Source organism: Grammomys surdaster, unplaced genomic scaffold (assembly GCF_004785775.1).
Source record: "Grammomys surdaster isolate TR1022 unplaced genomic scaffold, NIH_TR_1.0 125749, whole genome shotgun sequence".
Classification (NCBI taxonomy): domain Eukaryota; kingdom Metazoa; phylum Chordata; class Mammalia; order Rodentia; family Muridae; genus Grammomys; species Grammomys surdaster.
The window spans coordinates 2,313,666-2,328,430 of NW_021620581.1; the positions used below are offsets into that span (position 1 = coordinate 2,313,666).

At 39.1% G+C, this 14,765-nt stretch overlaps 1 protein-coding gene across 1 annotated transcript in view; it reads left to right on the top strand.

The window, feature by feature from the left end:
• The first annotated feature begins 6,373 nt into the window (after positions 1–6,373).
• The window catches only part of Fmr1nb (FMR1 neighbor), a 30,269-nt gene continuing 21,877 nt past the window's right edge, over positions 6,374–14,765 (top strand). The window contains exons 1-2 of the mRNA XM_028788415.1: positions 6,374–6,653; positions 8,257–8,352. Of these exons, the coding sequence (XP_028644248.1) occupies positions 6,374–6,653; positions 8,257–8,352 (376 nt within the window). The remainder of the gene's footprint in view (positions 6,654–8,256; positions 8,353–14,765) is intronic.

Here is a 14,765-nt window from a genome sequence, read left to right on the forward strand (position 1 = left end):
AACAAAAGCAAGACATCAATAGTTGATTCTTTTTCTCCTGAAAGCAAAATACATGGTGTTATAGAAATGACTTAATCCCAATCAGGGATTTTTACTTCACCTTAGACCATTTAGTGCCCAGATAAAAGACATACACAACTTTTATATTTACAATAAGATTTAATCAACAGTAGAGCTGGGCATATATACACCCTCTATGCTATTAGAATCTACTTTCCTATTGATAGCCCCAAGTTATTGTTTACTCTGTTTTATTTGGGGTGCTCTTAACTCCAATTGGCCGGTCCTCACGGCCATGTTTTCATGACTCACTAACGTATGGCAGCTTCTCCTCCATTTCTTCACCTTTTTCTTTTCATGGTCCTCCTCCATCCCCAAGCCTGGAAATCCTGAATCCCACCCGTGTCTCTTTTGCTCAACTATTGGTTGTTGGCATCTTTAATTACCAATCAGAAATAACTTGTTGGCAGGGTCACATAGTAGCACTTGGTTCTATGTGCAGACTCCAGATCTTGAGGGCCTACACTTAGCATTACAATAGGTGGAAAGACCAAACCTCAACAACATGAGCCAAAGAACTAAGGGGTCATGAAAATAATGTTACCTAATGCTTTACTTACAAAAATGTTTTCATTTTGCTTCTTATTCCCACAATAAGACTGCTACTATTTTATCAACTTACTATTTGCAATATATTGCCATCAGTAGATAAACTAGAAGGTTTATTCTGGGTCATGGTTTCAGAAGTTTTAGTGTTTAGTTTCTTGGTTCTAATGCTTTAAACCTTTTGCTACATAGTACATCATGGCATGAGACCATGGCTGTTAAGGCCTGTTTACCATATGAGAGCCAAGGCAAGTAAAATCAAAAAGGAACAATTAAGCTTTTAACTTACAGATTATCAGGGGGATTTCTAAAGTATAGCATTATTCAAGTGTAGGGGATATTTAGCTTAGGAAAATAATGATGACATTAAACTAGAACTTAAGATTGTCAGTCAGCAAACCAACACGAAAGCTAATTGCTGCACTGGCAAAAGTGATTGATCTTGACCACTATTTACTGCTATGTGTTGTATTTATTAACCATGGCTTATTTTCATTTACCAATTGAGATATCTTTCAATTGTAATGTAAATATATTTGTACATAATTCCTTTCATACCTGTGAGAAATGGTAGATACCTGAAAAATGGGAGCTCTGAGTCACAGAATATGTGAATATTTAATTTTATAAGGTTTTGTTATAGTTTATACCTTGAATGACCTCCAAAATCTGATCTATTGAAGGCTTAGTCCCCAATTTCTCAATATTCTGATGTGAGACTTTTGTGAACTGATGAGATCATGAAGGCGTAGACATTATGAATTAATTAATCCATTGATGGACTCATAATGTGATGAATTATTGGTAGCTGATACAAACTTTAGGGGCTGAGGTCTAGTTGGAGAAGTAGGTTATTGGGGGTGATGCCTGGAACTGTTAGAGATTGGTTCTACTGCTGTTTTAATTCAATTTTGCACCCAAAGGCTGATGCTGAGGGTCTCCACCCCCAACTGGATTTGACTGGAAATAAAGAATTACCATACAGCCAATGGCTGGGCAGGTAAACTGAGGTGGGACCTGGGGATTTGTACAGGCTAGGAACCTGGGGAGAGGGAAGGGAGAGATTGCCATGACAGGATGAAAAGAGACCAGAACTAAAGACTCGCTTACATGTGAGAATCAGAGAAAGTGGCCAAATGGGCCACTTACCCAATTGTGTTTGGAGTAGCAGAGATGAAATATAAATTTTAAAAGATGTTAACTCAGAAGTACTGGATGGGAATGTTTGTTAACAGTGTGAAGGATAAGAACTGCCTAGTCTTTGAACTAGGCACATTAAAATTAACTGGTGTGTGTGTGTGTGTGTGTGTGTGTGTGTGTGTGTGTGTGTGTGTCTTTTATTAAATCCAGATTGCTCCTTGGTGGGTGCACACATACGACTCACTGAGAGCCAAAGTGGTTTAGCCTATTACCATTACATGGAACAGTGAACCCTGTCTTTGGATCCTTCTTTTGATTTTTCTCTGCTTCTTGGCTGCTATAAAGTAAGCAATTTTATTCAACAACATTCTGACATTTAAATGCCTTACCTAAGTCCTGAAAGCAATTAGCTATTGTCATGGTCACTGTTCTATTATTGTGAAGAGACACCATGACTGAGGCAACTCTTATAAAAGAAAGGATTTAATTGGGGAGTTGTTTACAATTTCAGAGGTTTAGTTCATTAATATCATAGTAGGGAGCATGGTGACATGTAGGCAGATGCTGGAGCAGTAACTAAGAGCTACTTTCTGATACATAGCAGAGAGAGACTCTGGCCTTCATATGGGCTCTTGAAACCTCAATGTCTGCCTCCAGTCCACACTTCAACAAAGTCACATGCCCTAGCCAATGGGGTCATTCTTATTCAAACCACTGCAGTCAACTACAGGATGAAACCTCTGAAATCATAAATGAAAATAAGTCCTTCCTTCATTAAGGTGACTTTCTTCAGTATATTATTACAATGATGGAAAGCTGACCAACACAATGGTATAAAAAGAAAGAGGAAAGCCAGTGACCAATTTTTAATTTATATCTGGTAATTTATAAGATTCTGTTACATTTTGTGTGATGGTTTGAATAAGAATGGCTCCCAATAGGCTCATAGATTTGAATGCTTGGTCACTAGGAAGTGACACTATTAGGAGGTATAGCTTTGCTGGTATAGGTGTGGCACTGTTGGAGGTACTGTGTCACTGGTGGTGGGCTTTGAGGTTTCAGATACTCAAGACAGGCCCAGTGTCACTCTTGTGATTGCCTGTGAATATGGATGTAGAACTCTAAGCTCCCTCTCCAACACCATGTCTGCCTGTGTGTATCCATGCTTACAGCCATGCTTCTCACTATTATTAAATTATTATTATTCCATTATTAAATGGACTAACTTCTGAAACTGTAAGTAAGCCTCAATTAAATGGTTTTGTTTATAAGAGTTGCTGGTCTTCTGTAGAATTACGTTACAACAGATGTGCTGGCAATCAAAAAAGAGTGAACCTTCCTTTTTCCAATGTCCTTATGTAGGAATAAAAAAAGAGTGAACCTTCCTTTTTCCAATGTCCTTATGTAGGCCTCCAGCAGACGGTGTGGCCCAGATTAAGGTGTGTACCACCACACCTGGATCTGGGATTTGCTTTGTCCCAGGCTGACCTTGAATTCAGAGATTTTTCTTGGCTTTTTCTCCTGGGATTAAGGTGTATAGCACCATGTCTGGACCTGAATTTAGCTGGGTGGGATCTTGCCCCAAGGTTACCACTCCCTTAATTCAGTTTAATATCCTTGAACACAGGGTTCAGCTCCATTTCACTTCCTGGTGCCCCTTTATTACTCAAACCATACGTTTTAATTTTCCTTTCTAAGCTTGCCATGCTTATTCAAAATAGTCTTCATGAGAGTTAACTAGAGAACAAAGTCTATAATGGGTGTTTCTGAGACTTCCATTGACAGTATAATTAATCTGAGTCTATTTGCTTTAGTCTAAGGCAGCCTCTTTAGACAAGAGCAAAAGACAGCCACATTCTTCACAAACTACCACAAAATAGCCTCTAGGCCATATATTGAAGTTAATCTCCCCTAAAAACTCTTGGGCCAGATCTGCACAGTTGAAGTCTCCCACAGCAACAGTCTTCTATATTCCTACTAGGATGACTCATTAAGCCCCACTTAAAACACCCTATAGCTTTTCAAATCCAAAGTCACCAAATCCACATTCTGACCATTCTAACAAAAGTATGGTCAGAGGCCTATTATAGCAATATACCACTCCAGTACCAACTTTGGTCTTAGGTAGGGTTTTACTGCTGTGAAAAGACAACATGACCAAGGTAACTCTTATAAAGACAACATTTACTTGGGGCTGGCTTACAGGTTCAGAGGTTCAGTCCATTATCATCAAGGCAGGAGCATGGCAGGATTCAGGCAGACATGGTACAGGAGGAGCTGAGAGTTCTACATCTCCATCCAAAGGCAAACAGGAAAAGACTAGCTTCCAGGCAGCTTGGAAGAAAGTCTTAAAGCCCATGCCTACAGTTACACACCTACTTCAAGGCTATGCCTCCAAATACTACCACTCCTTGGGCCAAACATATTCAAACCACTACAGCTATCATTTTGTTTTCCTTCAAGCTGTGATGTTACTGATCATATTATGATGCAGGATAAACAAGGTTATTAGATGTTACACACATTTTCCTGCCATGCTCTTGAATATGAGTGAAACAAGTATCTTCTTTTTTTAACTTTATAGCATAAAGTATTTTTATAGAACTGAAAAATGTACAAGGAAGATAGAAATTTCAATGATTTCTTGTGACACTAATCTTATATTAGTGTTGTGAATACCTGGAAATGCTCAAATCTGTGTTTCTAACAGTATGGTGCAGATTGATTGGACAGATTGTATTGTGTAAGGATCATCAGGCCTTACTTACTTACAAAATTTCTCAAATGCTGTATTTAATGACTCATAGAATACCAAAAGTGGAAGGTATCTTCACAGTCAGGCTGTTCATAGCCCATAATTGGTACAGGGGAAAGCAAAGCCTAAAAGAGCTTAGCCACTGAAGTAGTCTGAACTGAACTGCCACCCTCTAGCTTGACCTTCTGAGCCCCCAGGGTTGTTTTGTGGTACCCATTCATATATTTTTATTTTTTCATATGTACTATAACACAAATAAGCTTTTTGTTGTTGTGGGGCAGTGTTTCATGGGTCTATTGAAATTTTCCATGTATAAGAAGAATGTTTTTGCTCTTTGTTGCCTACTTAATAGCTTTGCATCGTATACTGGCATGTATGAAAATTGTTACAATAATACTTGAAAGTAGAGAGCAAAATCTCAGACACTTTATGGCTTCCCAGTTGCAAGCAATAGTTTCAGAAGTTGTTAAGAAATTTGCAAAAGTTGTGTTCTAATTAAAATAGTTTTTGTGATGCTGAAGCAAAAGAAAACAGCAAAACAAAAATAAAAGAAATGGAAAGCAGGTTATTATCTTGTCAGCTCCTATAATTAAAGATCATTGTGAAATATTCCCTGACATCTGAGTGGGGAGCAGTGTGTGATAAATTTTAATTATTATTTGAATAGGAAATCTCTCCTGCTTCTCCTTTAATGTAACATCTACTAATTTTCAAGGAATGATGGAAGAAAATTAATAGAAAGTGAATATAAACTAGAAGGATAAAGATGGAAATATAAGAAGAAAATTAGTAGAAAGTGAATATATTCTATAAAGATAAAGATGGAAATATAATCATGGGAAGTACTTTTCACATTCCTTCTAAACACAAACACATTAGAGTAATACAAATTGAAGTATCACCTTAAAGGTCCTTTGACTAAAAGCAAGAGAATTAATGTGATTTGCGATGAGACATATTCTAGAGATAGAAAAAGGGGATATAGACCATGTGAAACATCTCATTTGAAACATGACACACTCAGATCTAGTAAGAGGAAGGGTTTCAAGTTCTTGGATTTTAAGTATGGTAATAAACTACATGCATTTTTTATCATTCTATAATTTTTCTAATTTTTGCTTCTGTTCTTTTGCTTATTTGTAACTCAATTTTAGGAGTTCTGTAAGGAAATACCATTTTATTTCACTTATAATGCCCTACTATATAATTATCTGTTGAGTATCTGCCATATTGACTCTAGATGTATCATATTCAGTACCATACAAAACAACCTTCTGCCACTACAGAAATAATCCCTATGTCTAAGATGATAGTCACAAGCTACACAAGCCAGGCAGTTATTGAATTCTTGATATGGAGACTATGATTGAGAAACTGATTTAAGTTCATTGAATTTTAGATAATTAAAATATATGCTTAGAAAGCCACTTTTGGCTTATTTTTACTACATGTGACTAACTATAGTGACTGCACTAACTACAGCACAAACAGGAATGTTAAGAGGAATTAGAAGCCTGATAAAATTTGTTATTTTAGTTATTTATTTTTGATGATGTACAATAAGTAGCAATGCTTCAATATACATACTACAAAACTCCTTCATGTATTAAGTAAATATTTATACACATGTGTAACATGGTAAGTGAAGTGGAAGTATATAAAACACCATCCATCCAAAGAGTTAAAATCAGTAGGTGTATACGTCATCAGGAAAAATTAGCCCAAATCTCGCGAGATTAGCAGCTATCACGAGAGCTCAAAGTTCCATGAGAGTTTCAAGTCCCACGAGAGTTTAACCGCTGACGTTGTGGGTCGTCCACAATTGGTGGGGCGTCACTATCGCCTCAGGCTTGTTAGTTGGAGACCTCAATCATGCCTTCGGACCTCAGGCCAAGGCAGGGAAGGAATAGATCTAAGAGCCGTGCTTATCGTGGAGCACGTTCAAAGATAACAGCTGCTGATACTGGGTACAGAGGTGAAACTCCTGTCCTCAAGATGTATCGGGGGGTTCCGAGTTCTGCCCAGGGGAACAACATGGCGGCTGCCCCTCGGTTTGGGTTTTGGACTTTAGTAAGCCGGTGTCTGCAAAATTTTTGGGCCCAGAGGCATTTGGGCTTGCTTCTGCTTTTACTCTGGACTCTGGTGATCCTGTGCTATCTTGTGAAAACTGATGAATGTTGGTTCTAGGCAAGAGAAAGGGTGACAGGGACTTGGAAAGTATGAGGAAGATGAAGACAAGTTTGGGACAGAGCGATCAGTAGGCCTGGGAGGGGACTGGAGTAAAAGGAGGGTATTTGGGGTGCTAGTCAGCAGGGGTAATGGGGCCAAAGGTGGCAGGGTGAGACAGAATGGTAGGGGGATTGATAGGGGTTAGTAAGGCAGGGATTGAGGGGATGAGGCACAGGAGAGGGGATGAGGCAGGGGTAGGGTTTGCAGGAGCCTATAATGCAGTGCTGGGGGGATGGGATGTGGAGTCAATGGTGAATTCTGGTCCTCTGAGACAAAAATTGCTCTTAACTACTAATCTCACTAGCACCTATAATAATAATTATTATAGTAATTATATAAATTACCAATATTATATAAACTTTAATATTAATAATTATATAATTATAAACATGTAATTATACATTATTAAAGTGTGCTATTATTTTTACTAATAATATCAATATTAAAATTATGTTGATTATAGTATTTGTATTTTATATAAATTATAATTAATGACACTATATTAGAGAATAATAAAAAGTAATAATGTTATTATGTGGGGATGTATGTATGTGTGAGTAAATAGATGTTTGTGTATACCATAGACTGCATATGGAGGTCAACATTGTAGAGTCAAGTCAATTCTTTTTTTCCTAACTTTATATTTACCTTCCAAGAATCAAATGCAGGTTGTCAGAATTACTTGGCAAGTACTTTTATCAATAGCTCATCTTGTTAGGATCAGATCAGTCCTCTGTATAATAGTACAGTGTGCAAGGCCCTCCCTGGGTTTAATTTGAAGTATTAAAAAGAAAAATATCACCAAACAAAACAAATGATAACAAAATAATGAAGAATTTACTAAAAAGAATTTTAAAATATTAGCAGATATATAGCTCTAATGATATTCTAAGCAAATGATAATCATTGGAATGTTCTTTGAAATAAAAATGAGTTAAAAACAACATAAATGTTTTACTAAATAATAATTGAGGCATAACAAGGAATACCTGAGTAATAATTAAAGGGGTGGTTGGAGAATATTTTTTCTTACATGGGAATTATGCAAATGAAACTAAAATTGGGTTCTCTGTTGTAGAACAAAAGAGGGCTAAGGATACTTTCTGTATCTCTGTGTAAGGACATCAGCACAGTTTTCAAGACTTTGTATCATAGGCTGTAATTTAGTTGGAACACATACTGTTTCTGATTTTTCTTTTCTTTTTTGTTCCTGATTTTTCCATTGGTAGGCCTTAAAACATTAAGCTTTTTGTTAGGCAAAATTGTTATTTAAATCATTGTTCAGAAGGCCAACAGTATGTGTGAGATGGTATGTTAAATATTTGCTAATTTTAATACTTTTTCAGTTTTGTAGCAGAATCACAATCTGATTATCAATATTCTTTATGCTGTTACAGATTAAAATGCAACCTATTATATATCAATAATTAGTTTAAGCAAAGGTTAATTACTATTAAAGCTTCATTGAAAAATGATAAACGTTTATATATACAGGGATTAATAATTTCACTTCTAACATTTCTCAGACTCTCTGACTCCAAAAGCAAAATTTTCCTGGCTTGGTGATTCTGTAGAACTTGGACCTCAATTGGAAAGTATGCTGGACTTCTTCTTTCCAACAAGTAAGCTGTTGATTCTGTTTTTAAACTTAATGTCCTTGTTTTAAAACAGTAATTAAGTACTCAGGAAGGGGTGTGCTTTCTCAATATTGTAGTGGAACAGACCTACACTTGAGACCTGACTCTGCCCTTTGCCTTACGGAAGATAATCTCTCTGGAATCAGTGTTTTCATCTTATAATGAAGATGTATACCCCAGGAATTTCTAGGATAAAGTGGGACAATAATTGCAAGGCAGATGTGGCAGATTAAGGCTTAAGTTTGTAATTTTGCTTAAAATACTTTTCCTTTAGAAGTACTTAAAGCCTTTATAATTTACCTGAGTGACATGGCCTAATTTAGTCACTGACCCAGTATTGTGAAATTGATGTCTTCTGTGGCATTAAGCAGTGGCTCTGTTGTTATGTAATATACCAGATGTTTTCCCATCTGTGTTAATGATAAAAAGTTCAGGTTTCAAGTCACATTGTTTGGTGATATGTATATAGTGTTTTTGTTGTTGTTTGTTTTGTTTTAAATCAAGCACATGGTTGCATTTGAGAATTATTAACCACAAATAAACGTGTTTTATTTTGTGCAGCACGTGGTCCCCTTTCAAAGTGAAGTTTCTCATAAATTGTCATGACAAAGATTTTACTAAAAGCTATGCAGAATTTATTCCAAGAAAATCCAACATATTTACCTAAACACAAAGTTAAATCCGTTGTTGAATTCAATATCTCACCACTCAACTTTTCTGTGAAAAAAATCTCTTTAAGCTTATCTAGTGGTATGATCAAGTATAAAATAGCTATTGTAACACCTGCTATCTATGAGAATAGCAAAATACTTGGGTTCTTAAATTAAAGCTACTGTTATAGTCAAGTTGAATGAATAAGAAAATAAGTCTGGGAAATGTTATGTTGGATAGGCTAAAAGGAGGGCTTATTGAGTATAACAAAAAAAAATGACAGTTTAAGCTTTAGAACTTTGAAAACAGTCAGAAATAAACCATCAAATGCTTGCCTAGGATGGTTGCAGTAGTACAAACACTGACAAAGTGGCGTTGAAAAGAGTTCAAATGGGATGTTTATTTTTAATTTCAATTTTCCTAACCTAACACAAGAATTGGAATCGAAATCAATTGTATAAAATATTTTTCTTCAAATCAAATAGTTTCTTCTCTTTCCTTCCTTTTTTCCTTCTTCTCTTCATTTCTTCCTTTTATTATTTTTGACAGGCACCAACATAGCCAAAGGTAATCTCCAAATTCTTTATGTAGTCAAGGATGATATTAACCTTTTGTTCCTTTTGCTGCCATCTCCGAAGTTCTAATTCTAGAATTAGAACTACATGCCATGAGGCCTGGGTTTTATGTGGTTCTGGGGAATCAAACCCAGGGTCACATGTATATTAGGCACAGACTTTATCAACTAAGCAACATTCCCAGCCTTGCTTCCGTTTTTTAAAAAAAGAAACATTTGACCTAGATTGAGTCATATGTTTGAAAATTCAGGATTAATACTTATCAATTGTACATGCTATATGATGTGTTTATAAAAAAGATAAATAGAAGAGGGGATATGTTCTATGGAAATGTAATGAGGTATAGGGGAAGGGAGTGCCTCAGCAGGCCCATGCCAAGACATCCCTTCCCCCTGAGGGACCAGCCACAGGACACACAAAGGTATAGTATAGAATAGAGTTTATTCCAGGCATGAGGAGGGGAGTTAAGAGGGTAGTAGAGGCGGCGAAAGAGAGAGTAGAGAAATAGAGGATTAGAGGCTACGAACACGTGGAGAGAGAGTGGGGAAGGGGATGGGGGGGGAGGGACAAGGGGGGCAGAGTGGGAGCAAGAAGGGAAGAGCAAGAGACCAAGAGAGCTAGGAGGGGCCAACAGCCGCTTTTATAGTGGGTCAGGCATACCTGGCTGTTGCCAGGTAACTGTGGGGCAGAGCATACCTGGCTGTTGCCAGGTAACTGTGGGGTGGAGCTTAGACAGAATGCTAACATTCCCCTGTTTTGGTTTAATTAGAAAAGGAAAAATTAGAGAGAGTCAACGGTGGAGCAGGAATAAGGTGATCATGATATCTTGCTACTTCCTGCTGGTATTGGCAGGGCAATGTGTCTCTAGGAAACTTAGAAGAATAGATTTGGGGATTTGCCCAGTCTTAGTAGAGTTGTCTGTTTCGTCTATGGAACCGTCTGTGGACAGATCAGAAGGAACAAGTCTAGTAGAAGTGTCTATGTCTGTGAGAGAAGGTTGGAACATCTGTAGGTTGCTTCTCTGGAGCTGTCCTGGATGTAGTAAATGCCTGGACTTGACAAGATGCTGAAACACACACACACACACACACACACACACACACACACACACACATTAAAGGTAGAGAATAAGATAAAGTACATTTGGGAGAAAGAAAAAATTTTTTCCTTAGATGTACATTTCAATCCTAGAGGAATTCCACCCTCAGGAAAAGGTAGTAAGTAGGAATTTTAGGCAGATGTACTTGTCTCTTTGGTCCATGAGAGGTAGATCTAAGTGAGTTTCCTGTAGCTTATAAGTTTAAAGAGATAACAACATGAGTTAACAACATGACTTGTCTTTAGGAACTCAGATAATGTTAGGACAAAGGGATAAGAAGAAATATGACGAATTTTATCAGTGGAGCCCGAGTTTAGGTAAGGAATTAACTGATTACATCTGTAAAAGTTTTTTTCTAGCTGTAAAGCTACAGTTATCTTAGCTGTCAATGTAGTCAGAAGTCTGGGAAGAATAAACAACAATCTACCAGTCATATATTATTTAAAAATCGACAGAGTCCCCTATCCAACAGTTCCCTGTGGTCTCTGTGGCAACTTGGGCAGAATCAGTCTGGCTTTCAAGCTCAGAAGACGAAGAGACATTTTTCTCTGTGGAATGGATACATGTGACATGAGAAATGGCTTACCTTGATTTTGATGCGTCATTAGACTCAGGGCATCCAATTTTGTCCACTGTGTTTCTCAGTGATTATCATATCACATTCAAGGCAGTATCTTGTAGCTGTGTCCAAATCTTCTGAGACCTTGTGGGACAAACTGTTAAAGGCTTTAGGAGATTGTCTTGTCATAAACTTAGTAATTAGCAGACTTCTGACAAGATTGAGGGCTATATAGATCTCATAAGATTAAGGGCTATATTGATTCATTATATCTGAATAGAGCACACCATAATTTAATGGCAGTAGAAAAAATCATTTATCAAGACAGGATAGGAACAAAAATCTTAAGTAACTTGACAGGCTGTGCAAGTAGAGAAAAACACATTTTTGCATTAGCAAAGAAATATTTGTTTGAGAGTTAGTGTGGACCAGAGTAAGAGAGCTAACAACAGTGGCTTCAGATGATGATGACAGAAAGTGAGTTTGTCCAGTTGGGTTCAGGCTTGTGACAAGGACTGTCTGGGCAGGCCATGAGAACAGGTTCGGGGCGCAGGCATATATCACTGATGAATTGTAAAGAGAGCAGGCTGATCCACAGGAGACAGGTATGCTGAACAGCAGTGGTGGCGGCAGCAGGGGCAGCCAGGTGAGCAGAATGGTTGGGGTTGGGTGTGTAGAGCAGCCGGCAATTCACAGCCCTTCTGTGGAGCTAAAAACAGGCAGGCATGTATAGCTATGGCTTCCTTTATTTTGAGACAGCAGCTGTGAGAAGTTTACTTCAGCCAAGTGGGGGCGGGACTTCCTTCTAGCAGCCAGAAGTCGTGGCCCAGTGCTCCTGCTATTGGAATCCATGGTGGGTGGGGAAAAGGAAGCACCTGAAGTAGTATCCTCTATCCCATCAGTGTGCACGCTATTCTTATGTCGAAAGGCACTGCTAGCCCTCACTTTATATCTTCTTAGGTGGGGGGGGGGGAGGAGAAGAGGGCAAGGGAGGGGCTCCCTCGAAGGCAGGTGCTGGGGAAGTGGCTTCGTGGACAAGGCAAAAACTGTTTTTCTCACTACTGGAGTGGAAGTGGAGACAGGGCAGATAGGGGCAGACAGGGTCAAAGCTGCTTTTAGCAGGCAGGCAGGGCCCAGAGGCATCTTTTTCAGGGTGGGGAGAGGCAGGTGGTCAGGAGTGTGAGAAAGCAAGTCTCACAAAGTCCCTGGCAGGATGCAAGGGGCGGGGCCAAACCCACTTTCCTCCCTCCTGTCCCCCCTGCAAATCAGGAGCGAATGCGAGAGGGGAAGGGGAGTAGACAGAGTCCCTGGCTGGGTGCAGGGCCAGACCTACTTTTCAGGTGGTGAACTGTCTGAACTAGCAGAACCTGAGCTGGAGCAGGAGCCAGCAAATGAGGGAGGGAGTAGGGGGAGAAGCCTACATTCCTACACTATGGGTCACTAGCGAGAAAGTGCCAGTTTAGTGGTCATATATGTAGAGATATTGTTTTCTGTTAACTGAATTAGACCGAGACATCCCAGTAAGTTGGGACAAGGTGGTGAAGATTGACCCATCATGGGTAAGAGAATAGGGTTATTAACGCCCCTACTAGTGTCCTGAGGGGCATCATTAACAACCAGGGAGATTCTAGCACAGGTCAGGCCTCCAGTTCGTCATGTGGGGGCCTGGGCTACACTTGGAGCCAGTGCTCCTGAGCCAGAGAGCAGTTTACCTGGATGTAGGAATTTCTCAGCAGCAACAAAGAAACTATCTCCAAGGAAAAGAGGAAAATCTCACCCAAGGGGAAAAGTCCTAGAACAAGGGTCAGTGAAAGATTGAATGTCTCACATCCTCTCGGGCAGCACAAGGGTAGCTCTGAGCTCAAGAACTCTCCCTTGGGATCATGTGGACATTTAACATGACCAGTAGGAATAGGGGGGCTTACCAGTTCTCCGAAGTTTGGGCTAGCAAGCATGGATCTACATGTTGTAGCAGGTGGTATGCAAACCTGCAGAGTTTCTAAATCCCAGGTTTCAGCACCAATGATGTGTTTATAAAATGATAAAGAGAAGAAGGGATATGTTCTATGGAAATGTGATGAGGTATAGGGGAAGGGAGTGCCTCAGCAGGCCCATGCCAAGACATCCCTTCCCCCTGAGGGACCAGCCACAGGACACACAAAGGTATAGTATAGAATAGAATTTATTCCAGGCATGAGGAGGGGAGTTAAGAGGGTAGTAGAGGTGGAGAAAGAGAGAGTAGAGAAATAGAGGATTAGAGGCTACGAACACGTGGAGAGAGAGTGGGGAAGGGGATGGGGGGGGAGGGACAAGGGGGGCAGAGTGGGAGCAAGAAGGGAAGAGCAAGAGACCAAGAGAGCTAGGAGGGGCCAACAGCCGCTTTTATAGTGGGTCAGGCATACCTGGCTATTGCCAGGTAACTGTGGGGCAGAGCATACCTGGCTGTTGCTAGGTAACGGGTGGAGCTTAGAGTGCTAACACTGTTTTGAAAACAATAATTATGAACTACTCAATGGAAAGGATTTTGAGTATTCCTAACACAAAGAAATGATAAATGCTTAAGATGATATTATATCATCTATATATGGTATATATATCAGTTACTCTGAAATAATTATTACATATATACTGTGTACATATATAAACATAGATTTATTGCAAGGTCACTGTACCCATAAATGTGTACAGTTATTGCCTGTCATTTAAGGATACATTTTTGTGATTCTGAAATGGTTTTTACAAGTATGTATTTCTTAAAATAACCTTCTAAAATAGCATATAAAGGACTAGATTTCAGTTTAGTATTTGCATCCTTCCTTCGCTTTTACTACTCTTCTTTTCTGGTTTTACTCCTCTGCTCATCTCCTTGTCCTCCTCCTTCCCTCAGTAACTCCCTTTTGCTTCATGTCATAATACTATGTTTTAATAATTTGTTTTTATTGTTATAATAATGTGTCTATATGTTAGTCTGTGATTGTACATGTACAATGTGCATGTGTCTGTAAGTGCCCAGTGAAAATAAAGGTATTAGATTCTTCTGGAGCTGGAGTTACAAGCAGTTGTGAGCCACCTAACATGGACATGAGGAATCAAACTCTCGTCTTCTGGAAGTGACATATTCTTAACTTCTGAGCCATCTCAATCCCCCACATATATTCAGCTTACTTTTTTCTTCTTTTTTCTACTCCCTTAAGACTCTTTTTACCCCTTGTCATAAGTCTCCTTTCTAGTTTCATACCCACCATGTACTCACACTGTTGTGTTTTATTAAAAAGAAAGAAAGGACCAGGATGTATTTGGTAGAGTGAGCTATAGTGAGGTCGAGGGGGGGTGCCCTCTTGGCCCCATGCTGAGACATCCCTTTAGTCTGAGGTACCAGTTTGGAATAAAGTTTATTTTGGGCGTAGGGAGGGGAATTGAGGAGGGAGTAGAGGCTGAGCAAGGGGGGGAGGAGAGAGAGAGAGAGAGAGAGAGAGAGAGAGAGAGAGAGAGAGAGAGAGAGAGAGAGAGAGAG